General features: G+C 40.6%; 1 protein-coding gene across 1 annotated transcript in view; it reads left to right on the top strand.

Annotated features, from left to right (window-relative positions):
- LOC122808891 (5'-nucleotidase domain-containing protein 2-like) overlaps positions 1 to 19,339 on the top strand; it is a 232,633-nt gene that overhangs the window by 94,003 nt on the left and 119,291 nt on the right. The window contains exon 7 of the mRNA XM_044080003.1: positions 17,303 to 17,363. Within this exon, the coding sequence (XP_043935938.1) occupies positions 17,303 to 17,363 (61 nt within the window). The remainder of the gene's footprint in view (positions 1 to 17,302; positions 17,364 to 19,339) is intronic.

The raw sequence follows: 19,339 nt of genomic DNA on the forward strand, positions 1-19,339 counted from the left end.
ATATAGAGTATTTTTGTATGTGTACATGTGCCTCTTTTGGCTACATTTGTGATCATGTGTCTTACATGTGAATTTCAGCGATATACTTCTATCCACTTTTCACATTCTGTGCATGTTACCTCCCTTAAGGAGTTCTCTGTTCATTCTGTTTTACAACATGTCGTCATGTACACCCTTTCATATTTGTCAAATTCTTCTCTTGTTTTGGTTAGTTCCTCATAAAGACAATATTTTTCTTTCTCTTCAGTTTTATTTTAATTTTTTCAGATATTTTTTCTGTTCTTGTTTTTACTATTCATGTAATATATATATATATATATATATATATATATATATATATATATATATATATATATTTTTTTTTTTTTTTTTTACAATTTTGGTCCATGCAGTAAAGCACCACTGTAAAAGGGCATACAGTGATATTGTTCTGTAAAAGGCCATCATACAGTGATATGGTTGTGCCTGTCATTACAAGAGTACATAGTCATAGTGTTGCATTTATTTGTTTTTGTAAGATAACTGGCTGTGACTTTTGGTGTTTAGGTAAAAGTAAACAGATCCCACAAATATTAAATAGTGTCCGGAGAAGTATAGGCAGTGACGGTTTCTTAGTACCACCCAAAGCAGATTACCATTCCAGTACACCAGGCCCATAATACTGCACCACATCATCATTGTATTTATTTACTTACTTTTTGTTGACCAGTTAGTCTTACTAGGCTTGTGGCCTGTTTTCAGATGAAACCTGAAGTTTTTGTTTTTTTAATACAGATGGAGGAAATTTGGCAGGAATGCCAGGGAGGTTCTTCTGATCTCCTTTCTAATAAGTGGCTTGTGATGTTTAAAATCTATGTAACTTAACTAGCAGCTCAGGTGTATGGGACGTATTCTCAGCTAGAGCGTCTTCTGCGTGGAGACATGCGTGAATGGGCGTATCTTCGTTGAAGGTTGTGCGTCAGGCCTGGCAAGCCCGTACGTAAAAATCAACTGACCGTCATTAGCGGACTGGAGTTCCGCTGTGGCGACCCCTAACCGGGAAAAGCCGAAAGACACAAATTAAACATTACATCCAAAGGAATGCAACGGTGCTGCAGTGCATTGCTATTAATGAAATATGAATCCAAGCACTCAGTTTGAGAATAGAACCCGCAGCTTTCTGGTCTTGTAGACATCAGACACAAGTGTACATACTGCTGAGCCACTGACACTACTGTAAGAACAGTGCCTTAATGTGGACAGCTGGTGTAGATTTAGAATCTGCAACCCTGTGATCTTTTCTGGTGCAGAACTCTTACATTAGTGCATTAGAGCATTAGTCAATCTCAAAAAAAATACAGAGCAAATTAGATGAGTAAGTCAGTGATGCTGATACAAATTATTCCTCCCACCTTGATTGTGCGTGTCATGCTTCTTACTTTCTTTGCATGCTTGTTTCTGTGTTGGATGTCCTCTTAGGTTGCCGCTAAGACAGAAAGTTTCTGTTGTTGAGCTGTTTCTGATTAAAAGAAACAAATAAAATGTAGCACTGCAGTCTTGGCAGCTGTATTTTTCATGGCTAAGGCATTTATAGTATTGGGCTGTCTTGTTAGATGCTAGATGAATGCTCACAGTGCAGCTCTTTTTAAGTATAGTATTATTAGATTACAGTAAATTTAAAATAAAGGCTTAAATGAGTACTTTTTGTATTGGGTAATATAGAAATACAGTCCCACTAACTGTTATTCAAGAAGAAGGACACTAACTTTAAGCTACTTGCAGTAGTCACTGTATGTGGTAGTTTGACTGTTAACTTGGGACACACAGTAGGCCACATCAGAGGGTGCGTTTAGGTATGCCTAGATGGTAAGATGAGAGAACTATATTAAGGAAATGCAAAGCTATGTATGCTTTTGTGTGCTTTATGATGTGCTTTGTGATTTAAAGCAACTAAATATTTTTGTGATGTTTAATATTTGCTGTTACTACACTGGAAACTTTGATGGTGGGTGGGGACTGAGGGATGAGTTTGTTGAGGAGTAGCAGTAACATATTAATGCTTGCAGGTGGCACTTATCAAACATATACTACATTTCTTAAGGTCTGGGCTTCATTCTTAATCACACTTCATGGTCTCTGTCAACATTGCACCTCTTCCCTATGTTTGAAATGTTTTTTCCTTAGGTACAGTATCTGTCTTCCACCTCTTAAAAACATGCTGACTGATTAGTGACTGTAGTGTTCATATACTTCATTTACCATTGCCCTTGTGAAGTGCATCATGGTGGAAGAGGGTCCAGGAATAACCATCCATTTCACTTATTTATTTAACAAATAACTAAAATAGCATGTCTGTTAACATAAATGTAAATGTATAGTGAGACTCAGTTTTGAAACTTAGGTTTTCAGTAGGCTGCTAAACTACTTGTGTATCAGCCTGCATATGTCGTCATGAATTTACTGTTATTTGTTTGTAGTGGTGTAACTGTTGGAAGGAAAATGCATTTCGAGTTTGACAGTAGCAGTGCAAATGTCTGCTGCTTTGGTAGTGTTTATTATAAGAATTGAAGTACTTTAGGGTTCCTCTGTGCAACTTCCTGTAAAGAAGCTGAAGACTGTGTTTCTAAACTTGTGGTTTCTAACGGGGGGGGGGGGGGTTCCTCTGCAATGCCATGTGCAGTAGCTGGAGGAACTTGCTGTTCTTTTCTGGACGCGTTGTGCTGAGAGCAGTACTTCTGAAGAATGCAGCGTGTGTTTATCTTCAAACTCCAGCTGCCGTCTCTCCTCTCACCTTGGCCTTCTATCTAGGGGAAAGGCTGTGGGGTGGAGTTACAGGACCACTGGCACTGTTGACATTCATTCCTAGAAAGTTGGCAGTTAACCAATTTGGCTAGTGCTTTTTGTTTTCATTAAGTTGCTGTATGTGTTCTTTTCACAGATGGCTCATCTTTTTTAGCTACAGCCTCCATATTTGACCACAGTATAAATAAAATAAAACTTTTGATCACCTCATACATTGCAGATAAGAATGCAAGATATTGCTGTTATTTGTGCTGTATTTGTTTGCATGTTGTACCACATAGTTTGGCTTGATACTCTGGGGTAGATGACTGCTAATAGCAGGTTGATAATAGAGTACATTTCCTGCTGTGCACAGTGTACTGGATCCATGGTGCCTTGCAAGATGTACATTTCTGCCACCTCCTCTGTGCTATGCTTCATGCTTTGTTAAGCTTAGTATAAGTTACTCATTTGAAACCTGGGTAACTGAACTGGTCTTTGTCAGGCTGTTTTCAACCATGACCAAAGATCAAAATGCAAGTATATGCAACATGTAAGAACAGTGTGAAGTACTCATTGAATTGGTGTGTTTGTGAGAGAAACTGGAATACCCAGAGAAAACCTATGTATTCACAGGGGGGAAATGCAGACAGTGACACGGGATCGGTATTGAATCCCATACTGTACAATTGTGAGCCACTGCCTTAAACAAGTGATCCACAAATGCCATTCTTGCCTTTGGCATTTTTTTTGTGGTATTGGCTATCAGTGGTCATAAGCCATGCATACCTTTTGTACAAACAGAGAATGACAGAATCACTCGGCATCCCAAGAGGGAAAGTGGGACAGATGTTTTGAACATGGTGAAAGGATTTTATTAAGAGTGTAACATGGGAAGTTTACACATTTCTCTTAATATGGACCTAGATTTGTTTGGTCATCCTACATCTGGTACAGAAGAAGTTGCTTTTTAATGTATTTGATGTTTTGTGTGTGTGTGTGTGTATGTGTGTGTGTGTGTGTGTGTGTGTGTGTGTGTGTGTGTGTGTGTGTGTGTGTGTGCGCGTTTGCGTGTGCGTTTGCGTGTGCGTTTGCGTGTGCGTTTGTGTGTGTGTGTGTGTGTGTGTGTGTGTGTGTGTGTGTGCGTGAGAGTGTGCGTGCGTGTGTGTGGTGTGAGAGAGTGTGTGTGTGAGAGAGTGTGTGTGTGTGAGAGAGTGTGTGTGTGAGAGAGTGTGTGTGTGTGAGAGAGTGTGTGTGTGTGTGTGTGTGTGTGTGTGTGTGTGTGTGTGTGTGTGTGTGTGTGTGTGTGCATTTGCTTAGGAGAGGAGAAGGTGTAGTGGTAAGAGCATAAGCCAATGCTTTTCATGCTCTTGCTTATCTTTAAGTAGTGCTTGGTTGATGATACTGTTTGAGTTTTATTTAATTACTATTTGTATACCACTGTATAACACCTCTAAGCACTTGATCTAGAATAGCTTGGGTAGGCATGTTTGAAGGAGATCCTTATTTCTGCCTTTGATGTTCCTTTGTTATAATTCTGGCATTTTGGTGTCATTTTTTGGCTGGTTTAATGTTCTTGACAAAATTCATGGTAGTTTTTTAAAATGCTTGCTTTACAGTGATTGCTGTTACTGAATGACTACGTCAGTATTCTGTGTTTCATTTCCAAAGAGGGACTAGTGCATCAGAAATGTTTTTTCTCCCTATTGAAATGCCTAGTGCCAACTCGCCGACACAAAAGAACCGTAAACATAAGAGAAGAGTGAATCTTGAAAATTGCTTTTCTCTTTAAACTTTGTTTTGCAGGGGGGCAATCCCCCCTGCATCCCCCCATTCAGGAGGCAAGCCCCCAACACCCCCCGAGCTTATTTATACCAACTCCAAGATCGCCATACCATGAAAAAAGGGAATAATACTCCAAGAAAATGTATCTCGGACTTGGTATATGGAAGCCTGTTCTTTTGACCTTTCAATCTCTGTGTTTTGGGACTCACTCTAGTAGGTACTGATATTTCAAGTGGTTACCATGTTTTTCAGATGCATGAACTGACACTCAGCCCCGGTGTACAAAGAGTGAGCAGCAGCAACCTGTTGTCACATTAAACTGTTGCTGTCACGTGTTTTCTGGGAAGTGAATTGTACACTGTGTCCCCGAGAATCGAGAACATTCTTGTTTTGCTTAAATATGTGATTAATGTTATGTTTTGTTAAGCTTCTCGGATTTAGTAAGGTACTGACAGAAAACTGAGGAAAGTTTGCATTACGATTAATGGGTCTGATAGTTAAAAACAAATATCGTACTGAGCTGATACAGTTTTCTTTTGTCAGTTGACTGCTTATTTAAATGTGGGAGTCTTTTGAGAATTTGTGCATGCAAAACATGGCAACAGATATTTCTGCTTTGTATACTTTAAGATAATTTAGACAATGGTATGTCAGTTACGACCTTCTTTAGTAACTAGCAGTGTGACATAAAGTAGGTTGTGTTTAGAGATTATAAAGATAAGGTGTCCGCTTGCTTTTTCCTTGAGTAAAGCTTTGTGTGCAAGTGTGTATGTGTGTATTTGTGGGGCGGTGGGGGGGGGTGTTACTTTCTAGATTTGGTATTTGCTGCATGCAACGTGATGTAGCAGCTCAACAGCTTCAGTATATAATGGCATTAAATGGGGTTTCTTATCCTTGTTTTTTTTTTTTTTTTTTTTTTTTTTTTACTTTTTTAAACTTCTCCATTGTATCTTATACTGTGGTACTGTGGAGGCTTTCCAGGCATGTTTTTTGAAAACATTTATCTCATAGCCTGTTTCAAAGAGTTTCAAGTCTTTTCCAAGAAGATTCATTATAAACAGTAGTTTGTGTATTATAGCCACATCATTTCAGAAGCTGTAATATCTGCAAACAGACCTGAGGCATTTGCACAATAAAGAGATAGGTGTGCTACAGTTGCTAGATGTTTGGGCATCCTTTTTCCTGCTTTACTTGTTTAAGCATCTATTATTAGAAATCACATGGTGTCATCATTGTCGCTATTTTTTTAAATCAGATGCATGCATTTGTTTGAGAATGTTTGATCTAATGTTTTCAATTTTCATTCATTCCTTAATAGTTGGGTTTGAATCTGAAACTTTGATCTGATTTGGTTGCTTTTTACAGTTCGTGGATGCCAGAAACTCTCGAGCTCCTGCCTTATCCATAGTGCTGTAGTCCCCTACCATGCCCAAAGTCTCATTTGCTGCCTTTGCGTATGGATGTGGTCGCCGCTAGCTCTTGAGCTTTAGTGTTTACTGGTTAGATAAGTAAACAGATTTATTTTTTTTCACTGTCTTTATCCTATTTTTCTACTGTCTTCAACCTCTTTTTTTGTTTAGCTCTTTTATTTCTCCCTTATCCTACAATTTTCGTAGTGTAATTTTAATTACCATTGTTGGTATTTTTCTCCACTGTACCTTTACCCTTGTGGTAATTTCTCTTTTCTTTCTTTCCTATTAAAAAAAAAAAAAAAAAAAAAACTTATTGTTCTACTGCCTTTTTTACAATGGCTGATAGACCTTCTGGTTTTAAAAAAATGCAAAGTGTGTGGGCATTAAGATCCCTGTGTCAAATGCTCCTGACTCTTGTGTTTATTGCTTGGGCCCCGGAATACTTAAAGGTGTTGTGGTATACTTGCAAAGCTTTTAATCTGCATGCCTTAGTTGATCACAAGAATAAGCTTATTTCGAAAGGTCTTCTGCCTGTGACCTTCTCAGAATTATTATTTGGAGCTCAAACCTCCAAATCAGACAAAAAGGAGCCCAGAAAGTAGCTGCTGGAGACACTTCAGGATCCTCCACTCCATCTTCTGATCCTGCCACAGAGCCAGCCCATAAAATGTCAAAACGGTGGGATCTGAAGACTAAGCCTTCAGATCAGTCTGCCTCAGATACCTGATTTGCTTCATTGGATCTGATACCTTCAGAAACGAAACAGCACCCTCGGACCCAGTATGCATCCTCTCTGGACACAGTTCCTTCCTGGCTGCCATCACCTTTTTTAGAGAGACGTCCTTCAGTGGCCTCTTCTTCTTATTCTTCCAGGAGTCTGACAGAAGCAGATGTGGACAGAATGATGAGGAAGTTTCTCTTGGCACAGATTCAGATGGGAATTCTCCCGCCTCATAACCCTTTGGGTCTGGAGGCCTTTACCAGTGCTGCTCCACCCATCTTGTCTTCTTCTCCAATCCGATCCTTGGCTTCAGAGCCCTTGAATCTGAGTTTACTGGGACCATTTGTTTGGGAGCCGAAGACGTTTGTATCTTCTGTGTGTCAGAGCCAGATGACTCTTGGAGCTATAGCGTCATTGTCGGAGCCGAGGTGTAGAGTCGACTTTGAAGATGTCGGAGCCAACTCTACCCCTCAAAGCCTTGGCATTGTACATCTCGGCACTACCCTCTGCCTTATGTGGGCTGCCTTCAGGTCAGAGGGAGCCAGCAGTCTGAAAGCATGACTTCTCAGCTCCATTGGAGCATTCTGCCTTTCAGGTGATGGCGAGAATGTTCTCTGCTTCTAGAGGACAGACGATTCCACCCCCCTGAAATTTTCCTTCTGATTCCTATATGTCTTTGTGCCTTAAGCCTCAACACTCTACTCCACAGGGGCAGCCTGCCCAAAGTCTCTAGCCTACCCAGCAGGGGATACTTCTCTTGAACATCCCACTAAAGAATCCCCTAGGAAGAGAAGGTGCAAGAGGAGGCACTTAGACTCTCCTCAAGAGTCAGTCACAGAAGATACCAATTTTAATGAGAGGAAGGGTCCACAGGATTGCCACCTGATGATAACTCCTTTGGAGACATCCTGCAGATCCTTGAGCAAAGGTGTCATTTGTCTACTGATAACTCTTCCCAAGAGGAATCGGTATTTCTAGAAGCCTTTTGTTCTGGCCCATCTACCTCGTGGGTGACTCCGCCCACTGATGAGCTCATTGACTTGATCTCTACATGGGCATGGAAGGAACGCAACACTATTGAGCTAATTCCCAAGAGACCAGACAGGATCCTGGCACCACCAAAAAAAAGAAAAGTCTGTAGCAAAGGAGAACTAGTAGATGCCATGGTTGTAACGGTGGCCACAAAGAAGAAACTCACACAACAGAGTTCATCTGTCCATCCCCCTAACAGGGAGTTCAGGGTGCTGGACATATTTGGCAAGTGCGTATGCTTCAGTGACCTTTGTACTCAGGTCACTGAATTGTTTGGCACACTTTACCAGACGTCAGAGGGAGATGATTAAGAAACTTTCCAAATCCCTCTCTGGGACCATTACTTTTGAGGCAGAGAGCTCTATTGTCTCAGTTGGCTACCCTACAGTCCATCACAAATTCGTCCATGAGGCTAATTTCACTTGCAGCTGAAGGTACTCAAGGTTGCTGGGTTCAGGAATTTCCATTAGTAGACATGTCTGGATGCGGCTTTGTTATTTCTGGAGCCCCTCAAGTCCTTCTTCATCAGTGCTTCCTTTTATGGAAGTTCTTTGTTTGGTCCTAACGTTAAAGACACACAGCAAGATGGTAAGACCCTGTTCTGCAGTGGGCATATGTTTTTCGACTCCTCAAAGAACCTTCTCTAGGAATCAACAAGGTGGTTGAACAGTATGTTTCAGAAAGTCTCAGGGTCCTTTCCATGATGCATGTGGAGATAATTCCCTCAGGGGCAGAGGGGGAACTCTAATAGAAGGCACTGTCCACTTGGCAGAAGAGTACCGCAGAACCAGAGGTCCAGAGATTCTTTCTCTGACAGACCCTGCCAGTGCTTCTGAAATGCTTGATTGTCCTCCTCTGGAGATGGTTAGGGGTTATCTTATCCCTGCACCAGAAAGCCTGGCTAGACATCACAAAAGATACATGGGTGCAGATCTGCAGTCATGGGACTGCATACCTATCTGCTGATCTCACAAGACCCAAACATAGTGAAAGTTTTGAAACATGAGGAGACTAAGTCTAAGATGATGTCACTGCTTAGTTTAGCAGAAGCATATTGGCATCAAGCAGGAACGGAAATCAAACCAGAAGTAGATAAAAATCAGGCAGCAACTGAATGTGCCAAAAATCAAAAGAAAGATTATAAAGTGGAGGTTCAGATTAGAAGGCAAGAAATGTTGAAAAATGCATAAATATAGTTGCAAGTATAGAAAACTCTTGGAGCAATCTAATTTTGATCTGAATCGAATGCAGGAATGGTTAAGGAGAGGTTAATTTAAACCAAAAGATGGTGGCCCAAGATAGTGGACTACGTACATGTTGGTTTACAAAGTCTATTGAACATCCAAAAAGTCCCCCAGAACAGAAGGAGCCCGGAACTTACTTGAGATTCATTTTAGTGCCAAAGAAAACAAGGGACTGGAGACCAATTTTGGATCTCACCAGTCTAACAAATCAGTTCAGTATACAAAGTTCTGGATGTTCATGGTTCAGTCAGTTTTGCCCTTCCTGTACAAGGATGACTGGATGTTGTCATTAGATGTTCAGGATGCATACTTTCACATAAAAATGAACAGACGATACAAGAGATACCCACTTTTCCAGCTGGGAGCCAGTCATTACTAATATTGCTCCGACCAGACATCTGAAAAAAGCATGAGAGTATGTACTCCAGCTTTGCTCTCAACTAGGAGTTACCATCATTCACAACAAATCTCAACTAAGAGCCATCTGAGACATTAGAGTTCATAGAGGCATTGTTCAATATGGTATCAGTGACAGGCTCGCTTCCCTTACTAAGGGTACACACTATTTGATTTCAAGTCAAAAAGATAATTCAAAATTCTTCTCTATCAGCTCGATTAATTCTGCAAGCGTTGGTGTCAGTGTTCACTGCAATTAGTTCTGGTTCCATTAGTAAGATACCATATGAGAATGCTTCAATGGACCCTAGCAACTCAGTGGTCCATTTTGCACCAATCTGTGTCCATACAGATTAGAATAACTCAGGCATGTAAAAAGTACCTCTTGTGGTGGATTCACTTAGATTAGATATTACAAGGCCATCCCTTCATTCTTCCTCAGCCCAAAGCCATAGTGACTACTGACTCTTCCATTATTGGTTGGGAGGCACTTCTTAGGAAAGATAGTCCAAGGCACCTGGTCCCCCAAAGATGCCAGCACACATATTCATGTCTTGGAAATGAGAGCAGTAGTCCTAGCATTGCAGGCTTTTCAAGACTCTCTCCCTTCCGGGACTGTTGCGATTTGGATGGACAGTATGTCAGTGGTATGGTACATCAACAAACAAGGAGGACTCAGATCTTACCCCCTGTGTTGAGAAGCTCTCAGAGTGTGGCAGTCGGTGATCTTATCCAATCAATTTCTGGTAACAATGCAAATTCAGGGGAAATCCAGAGTGATAGCAGACAAGTTGAGCAGTTCCATTTTATTGCCTCACAAGTGGTCTCTCAACATGAGAGTTGCAAAAAAGACATTCTGCCAATGGGGCCAACCTTGCTGTGACCTCATTGCATCTCTCCTCAACAGCAAGTGCAGCAGGTTCTTTGCCCTGATCCCCTGAGACACTGTCCTCCATGATTGACCCCCCCATTTCTTCTGTGCTTAACCCCCAACCCCTTCAATCCCCAAGTTTCTTCAGAAAGCATTTCGATTGAAGAGCAAAGTCATCCTCATTGCCTTTTATTGGCCTCGTCAGATTTGTTTCCCCTTTCTTTGGCCTCATCTAGTTCACCCTCCCTGAATTCTGAATCCAGTTCCAGACCTCCTGTATTACCTAACAGACATGATTCACCCAGACATTTTAGGCCTAAACTTGGCTGCATGGTTTTCCACTTCCATTGATAGCTAAGCAACCCAGGCTCTCCTCCCCTGTCTGTCACATTCTTTTATCTTCCCATAAAGCTCCCACTAGGAAGATTTGCAGAAGTAAATGGAAATGATTTGTGTTTTCGGCACAGCAGAAAGACATTGACTCTTTTTCAGCTCCAGTACATAAAGTTCTTGAGTTTTTGGCTACAATTTTTAATGAAGGGGCTGGCTCCACAACGATTAAAGTACAACTAACTGCCATTTCTAATTTTCATATAGGAGTTAACAATTCCACCTTAGCTTCTTCAAAACTTTGTAAGGCCTTTATAAGGGGGTACCTTTTTTCTGAAACCCCCTTTTAAAGATTCAACAGCACTATGGGATTTGAATTTAGGTTTACAAGCTTTAACTCAGTCTCCATTTGAACTAACAGCAAAGTGTGAATTTCATACTGAAAATCAAGATCAAGCTAGCTTTTGTCCTTCTGCTCCATTGGGAGGTTTCTGTCCTCTCTGAACTCACCTTAGGACACCTCCGTTACTCTTTAACAGGTATATCTCCCCAGTCAAACTCCCCACCTGAGACTGTCCCTGGAGTAGGTCGCACCTGGGCGCTTGGAGTCAGAAGTGAGAGCCCCGCCTCCTCCCTGGGTAAGTGAAAAAACAATAAGAATATTGGTATTTCACCGGTGGCCGAGGCCTCACACTTATTCTACACCTCTCATGTCTCTTCACAGTGTTAGACTACAGTCAAGCTCAACAGGGTCTTCTTTCCCTACTGATTCGGCCAAGCTGTACCCTTGGCTGTGGATTTGCTAGATAGTAGGTAGGGACAGTGGGAATCTCATTCATCCATTCATGCACGTCACTAATTAGATGACGGGGCATTTGGCTACCTTAAAGGAGTCATAGTTACTGCCAGCATTTACCCGCTCTTCATTGAATTTCTTCACTTTGACAGTCAGAGCACTAGGCAGAAATCACATCATGTCAACACTCGTCTCAGGCCTTTGCAATGCTTTGTTTTAATTAAACAGTCTGAGGTCCCCCAGTCCGCACCAGTTTTGAGTCAGCTGCTAGCTGCCGGACGATGCGGGAAGCCAGTTGGGACCTGCGCCCGTCACAGCCGGGGCGATCCACAGGAAGGGCCCAGCGCGCATCCATAGTCCATATTTTTCTCTCGAAGCTGGCCTCAGACGATTTTATGAGTGCCCGTAGTTTTTTGCTAATACTGATCAGAGATGCCTTCCCTTTTTGGGATTTTTGCTCTATCATGTAGTAGCTTCCTCCTTCTGTTGTATAGTTTGTTTATGGCTGGGGTCCACCAGACAGGACGTCTGCCTTTGGAGGATTGGGTCTTGGTTTTATTTGGGATTGCATGATCCATGCATTCCTGAAGGTGTTCGTAGAATGCATTTATAAAGGATTCTGCGGTCTGGGCCGTATTTTCCACAGGCCCGGGGGCTTTGAAGGATTCCACCTCGGTTTTGAGGAGTGTGAAATTTGCTTTAGAGAAGTTTTTCACTGTGTTTTTTTTGGGCAGGGGGTGGGGTCGGGATGTGAATATCCAGTGAGATTAGTTTATGGTCTGATCTCACCAGTGAGTGATACACTTCTGGTCTGGAGCATAGAGTCCCCATGTTGGTGATGATCAGGTCCGGTATGTTTTCCCCTCTTGTGGGAGTGGTAACAAGTTGTTCCATAGCATTTGAGTTTATAAATTCTAGGAACCTTTGGGCTAGGGTGTTGGAGCTAGAGTAATGCTCCTAGTCTATGTTTGGGTAGTTGAAGTTGCCCAATATAATGGTGTTTGGAGAGACCTTCATATTTTCCAGTGTTCTCAGGAAGGCCAAGTGGGGTTCCTGGGTTTGGGAGGGTGGTCTGTAGCAGGCTATAAACTGGAAGGCAGTTTTACCCACTGTTAGTTGCACATGGATAGTCTCTGATGCTTTGTGCTGTGCCACCAACCTGGAGGTGTGGGTAACTTTGACGAATATTGATACTCCCCCTCCTTTTGTGGTTCGGTCCAAGTTTTGGGGCCAAAAAGCATGGTATGAGGTATAACCTGGTAGTGCTGGGGTGCTCTCGGGAGCCTTGAACCAGGTTTCTGTTACTGCACAGATATCGATGTTCTCTATGCTAAGGAGAGTTTTGAGTGCGTGTATCTTGAGGTTTAGACTTAGTCAGCAGTTCCCAACTTAGAAGGATGTAAGCTACCTGTCCTGCCACCACAGTGCAAGCCACAAACCTTCCTAATGTAAAACAACTGGTCTGAAGCCCAAGTGCTTAATCCAAAAGACTTAGAATGATAGCTACACTTCAATCAAGTTACTACCAAGCGGTAATAAATACAATTTAATACTTTAAAGAATGCCTGGATTAGTGCTCAAGTTATACAAACAAAGCTAGATTCAGCAGGCCTGGATCTAGTCTATGCTACAGCAAACAAGGTGTACCAATTTCATTAAGAAGCAGTTCAAATATGCAGGCATATAAGCCTTTAACCAGAAATTCCCAGCTCAGAAGGGCAGAGTCCAGCCTGTCCTCCCACAATAGTGCAGACCACGAACCCTCTTAATGTAAAATTACTGGCCTGAAGCCCAAGTGCTTGAACCAAAATTAATACACTTTTAGAATAACAGACACTGAGTCCTCAATCAGCAGTTCCCAACTTAGAATGATGTAAGCTAGGTAGTACAGACCACAATCCTTCTTAATGTAACACAACTTGTCTGAAGCCCAAGTGCTTAAACTAAAAGGCTTAGAATGAGGAATGAATGATGTTGAGGAATGAATGAAAATTGACATCAGATAAAGAAGATATGTACTCAACATAATGGTCCACCTTTGTTCCATTTTCATTCTTCCTGAACTCCCCTCCCTCTATCCCCCTAACAGTTGATATGTGACTTCTGGAAGAGTGAGAAGATAACAAGGGAATCAGTCTTCCTGCCTTTGAGCTCCAGATATTGGTTTCTCATCCTCATGCTATTTCTAAATTTCTATGAAACTATAAGGTTAGCAAACAAGATCTGCAGGTATGGTAGAAGACTTGAGCATTGTGGGTAAGGGAGACGCTTGAGAATTTCCAGTATCTACAAGCTGTAAAAAAATGGTTGAGTCATATCCGAGGGTCTGATCTGAAGCCAGTTGTTAAGGAAGAATGAAAATGGACAACACAGATGGACTGTTATGTTGAGTACATAACTTTTTATTTGAAATTTATTGTTAATAGCTGTCAACCTTTTGTGTGCCTTTGTTATTTTTTGTCAAATAGTTCAGGCACTGCACATGACCATTGTAGAATGGATAACTGCTTGCTGCTTTGATATTTCTAGGCATGAAATAAATTAAAAAGAAAAAAACAGTGACATTGCAGTTTAGCTGAACTGCATTCAAAAGCTTTGACAGAAGATTGTAGTAATTAGGCAATGATGTAGTAGCCACTGCACCACATTTTTTTGTAATTTGTACCAACTTTGAGCTTTATCGAGAAAGCAGGTTCTGTTCCATATCTGTGTTGGGGATATTGGAAAAAAGTTGTCTGTGAGTAGTTACGTTTTGCTAGTATACTATGTTTTTTTGATTAAAAATGCAGTTTGCATAACATCATGGGGGTGCCTCTTCATGATGACACCCACTAATGGTCTGTGTGCTTTGTATTTGGCACATAATATTTTGATTTGTTTCTTGGGTGTCCTTCATACAGTTCAGAGTGACATATACTTTTTGTACCTGGGCTTCTTTTACATTCATTTAGTTGTTTTATACTTAGTGAAGATAGTTATGGATACCATACAAAGAGTGCAGACAAATATGATATTCCTTTGTGTGCAGTAATGTCATTTTTTTTGTACTCCTCAAAACTTCTGTCTGTATTTTCAGGTTTATCCTGCTTAACAGGTGGATAGACAGACATTGTACTTTTAACTCTAATTGAAGCCTTCTCCATACCATTTTAGGTGGTCCTGCTTTTTTGTTTGGCACGACCCATCCACACAGGATTGTAAAGGGAAAGGAATAGCAATGGTTTCGGTCTCTTGCTCTATTTTTTGGAAACAGCATTTTTTCTGTGCAGTACTTGTAGATTACATCTCTGCCCCCACCACATACACATTGGTGTACTGGTGCAGTGTTTGAGATAACATAAACTAGAGTAGAACATGCCTGATTAATACACTAAGTAGACAAGTTATGTAAAGAAAGTAGGCTATAGAACATTTATTGAAGTCGCAAATTAATACTGAAATTGGAGATCAAGTAGCCAGACAGTGATGGAAATAAATTCAACAGCTGTTCTCAATGAGAGGTCATGTGGTTAATTCTGAATCACTGTAACTCTTGAAGTATTGGTATCTTACTTCTCTGGTCAGATATTGTGTTCTGAAATTCCTTCTTTCTGAGTCTGGAAACTCGTATAATTATTTGGGTACTAAGAAAACATGCATGCTTCATTCATTCTGTCCCAAAGAGAAGAAATGTCATATACGACTGGGAAATACAGGGTGCATTGTGTAATCCAGCATGTTTTGTGTGTGTGTGTGTGTGTGTGTGTGTGTGTGTGTGTGTGTGTGTGTGTGTGTGTGTGTGTGTGTGTGCGCTTGTATGTCTGTGCATGTGTGCAAAGCTTTTCATAGATATGTAATAGACTAATGGCCACCAGTGCCTTTATAAGCATAGCCGGGCAACCCAACCCAATTATGCCACTATGTATCATAGGTGTTTATTAGGAGGGTGGTATGTTATTTAGGAAGTTTCTAGAGGTTATGTGGGGGAGGGTTATGCTTGGATATTACTGTCTGCCTCTGTCTATCAGAGACATGGGGGGGCCAGACCCGGAGTGAATTTCCAATTTCCCTTTCGTTGGTCAAGGTTATGCTTAAGTAGGGTTAGGGATGGACTCTGTTTCACATAGATGGAGAGTCTGTTCCAGAGCATGGCGATCCTCTGAGACACGTATCTGTCTCATAAACCTGTTTTATTTATGCCACAAGGAAAATTTTAATCTTTGGACATAGTGGCTCTAATGGTGTTCTTTTTGTGGATGTGCAAAGGATGCCTTGTATGCCAGGCGTAGATTGCCTCTCAGTAACCTGTACTAGTCCGAGTGTAGAGATAAGGCTTTAATGCGATCCGTATAGGACAATGTATTTATATCCTGCATTCTCCTGGTAAGGAACCCTTGTGGGTGTTCCAACCATAAATAACCAGAATTGGTTACTTATGGTTAGGTAGCAATGACGATTGTATATGGTTTGAGGTAGAGTATTTGAAGTCACCAAACAAAGATATTTTGTAATTTGTTTATTATGTAGCTTGTTGTTTAACTACACTGCTTGTTTGTTTTCCTGCTTTTCCCTTCTTCAGACTCTTGTGAAGCCTTGCACATGTTTCAACTTCCACACAGACCTCAGATTAGGTGGTTTGGTTAAGTTAGTGTCTTGTGTGCATGTCACATTTGTGCACGTCTTCTGTATTACTTTTATATCTCATACTCATAAAGCAGTAGTCAGGCGTACAAGAAAAACAGGATGAAGGAGTCATAGCCACTGGAATGACAATAAACAATCACTTTTTCTTTATTCAGTAAAGTACTTTAGCAGATTCTGATTCATTATTTTATTAATTAAAGATGAAAACACTTAATTACACTCATTTCAGTGGCTCTGCTTCTTTCAGCCATTTTTATGTTTGTATTCTATGAGATTCAGGATTTTGAGTGTTGTGTTTGTTTGTTGTCAGGCTTATTGAAGTCATACATTGGATTAGTATAATTGTTGGGGTTCTCCCACTTTATATGGCTGTGCATTCACCGATTATTTGTTCCACTGTTCTTTAAAACTGCCCTCACCTACTGTAAATGTTGCAATCTTATGTTTTCTAACGAAACTTTGAGTGTTTCTGTTATTATTGAAACAAACATAATTAACAGTCGCAAATGCATTTCCCCCTTGAGGACAGTTGGGACTTCCATTAAGTCTTGGATATTTTAGCTAGATATGTACTAGCAGTCATAACAGAACACCTGTTACTAAGTTTAGCATTCAGTTTTCTGTGATGTATCTGTAAGTTTAGAACAGCAATGCGTGTGTTTGACTGGTATGTATGTTTTTATTTACTGTGTTCTGGTAAGGCTAATTTTTTGCTTCATGAGAGCAAATGTATGGCTGTTGGCAGTAGATTTGGTGTCAGACGACAGTGACTAATGATAAAATGTAATGAGAAAGCTTAGCCTCAGTTGCCAAGTGTGCTAAGCTACAGTGTCTATCCAGTTATGTCTTTGTTTCTTAAAATTAATGCTTTTTATAATCATATTCAACATTTGTCTGGTAAACTGAGTCAATGTACTAACCTGTAGTAATATTGCAGTAGCATGTCCATATTCATCTTTGTCATCAGCTTTTGTTGAGCCTGAGGCTTTCTCCTTCAGGTGTCGTGGGAAGCAAAGCTTACCAGTGGTGAAATTGCTGTGAGGGATGACTTACAATTTTGTTTGCTTGCACCAGGTTTAGAGAAGAAGCTAAAAGCACCAGTCCTGTTGCACAGTGAATAATTGTAGCTAGTTTAAGTTTATAAAAAGGAATAGCAAGGTTTAGACACACCTGACACTGTTATTTAAGTCTGCCCAGTGTCTGCTACTTAGATGTTTATGTAGCTGTGAAAGTAATGGTTGCTTGATGAAACATAAATGTCATGAAGTCCATTCATGTGGACATTAAATGTTTAGCACACTGGGTAAAAATTAATGGTCTGTCCCTTTCTAGGATGCAATCCGAGATGTGCACATCAAGGGCTTTATGTACAAGTGGATCCTTGAAGATATGGGTAAGTGTTGTTTTCTGTTCACCCATGTGGAGGAGAGGATGTGTATTTACTGCATTTGATACGTTTGCCCTGTAGCTCTAACTGTTTGCATCTGCACTGTAAAGTCAGTGGTTTAGGAAACATTTAAATGCTTTGTTAAATATTTTTAGTTATCTTCACAGATCTAATAGCTGGTTAGCTATTTAAGTACTGCAGTTGTGTTGCAAGCAAGACAAAGATTTGTTTTCATGTAATGAACACATTTGCATTTCTGCAACATTTCCATGTACATATATTCCAATGTTTTGTAAGCAATGAAGATACACTGTTAGTGCAGTGATTCATTTCTGACAAATTTGTACTGATTTGTCTGTGATGAGGAAAACATGCTTTTCTATGAAAACAAAATGGGTGGTACAGATTGAGTAATGGAATTCTTGCATCTTTTTGTATAGTCATAGATTAGTACTAAGCTAGCTGCTCTTGTGAATCATTTTAAGCTTATCCAGTTATCTTATGTGAGAATCAAACTCTGCACTCTGTGTATATAAGATAAACACCTTAACCATTATGCCAACCTCCCACTTCACCTTTTGTGATAGTGTGAGCAGTCATTTTGGAAAGGAGTTTAAATTGACCGTTTATGGTGATAACGGATTGTTTGAGTATCCACATTGCAGTTGTCCTACATCACCAGAATAAGCTTGTTTAAGAATGGGATTTACTGTCAGTCGACTGTATTGGCAGTCCTGCTTTGTTATGGTCAGTGGCAAGAAAACATACATTTGTCTGCCATAGTCTGAAAATCATCAAGCTATGTGCTTGTGAGTAGTTTAACCATTACGCAGTAGTTATGCCAACTAGAAGTGAGACCAGTGTTAACAGATGTGTTTCACTTCACACTGCATAGTAAAATAAGATCTGTAAGTGATAGGGTCTCTAGAGAATGGAGAAAAACAGACGGCCATTAAAACAGATGACAAAATTAACAATGAAGAGGTGGCTGGAAGCTGTGTGGAAGAGGGTTCTGTTGTGAAACGTGGTAGCTGCCAGGATTAGGTAATGATAATGAGCAGAAGGAAGGAACTTTTTCTGGGTGCAAACTATGCAGGTACTGACCTTTAGAGAAGACACTTCAGGCCGTTCTGGAAGCAGCTTGCAAAAGGAGATGTAAGCCCTGCGTGGCCATTCATACAAGATCAGATTATGTGTAGGGGAAGGAAAACGTAGTAGAGGTGGTCATGCAAATTCTCAGACCTACCGGTTGACCTGTATAGAAGCATAAGATGTTCATTAGCATTCTCAGAAGTCATTTTGGTGCCCTTCACCATCAGGGCAAGAAGAGGAGCAGTCCTAAAGTTTAATAATTCACTGAGGTAAGTGAGTTAATAGAAAGAGTTTTACTTTGTGGATGACTGGAAAATGTGGAGAATCTAGACTTGTATGCTGTGAACTGCTTATGTTTTAGAATGGGGAATGGGAAATCCAGAGGATCTATATAAACAATCCCTTTAAGTTTTAGAGTGCAACATTGTAGTTAGAGTGCCATGAGTGGCAGGGATATGTAAGAAGAAGTTAGCATATTGGAAATTAGTGTTAAACGATTTACATGTTATGCTTTGCAGTGTTAGATATCATGCTACATGCAGCATTAATGGAGGGAGATGCAGATTTCACAGATATAACTGAATCATGGATCACTGTGGATGGAGACTGGATAAAATCAGGATACAGAATATATGATAAGAGAGTGTAAACAGGAAAAATGGAGGTTACAGTATATTCAGAGATAGACATAAGTGAAACATGAGCCATGGAGGACATAGAGTGGGACATAGTACAGTCAGGATGCGGCATGTATAGAAAAGGTAGTGTTAGTAAGGGATCTAGATGGTTGTATGTTCAGAGGCAGACATAAGTGAAACATAGTCCACTGCTGATGTAAAGCGTGTTGTAGTTCCATCAAAATCCATGATACTAAGGAAGGCCAGGTAAGG

Source organism: Protopterus annectens, chromosome 8.part0 (assembly GCF_019279795.1).
Source record: "Protopterus annectens isolate FY-2018-M chromosome 8.part0, PAN1.0, whole genome shotgun sequence".
In the NCBI taxonomy this organism is placed as follows: Eukaryota; Metazoa; Chordata; order Ceratodontiformes; family Protopteridae; genus Protopterus; species Protopterus annectens.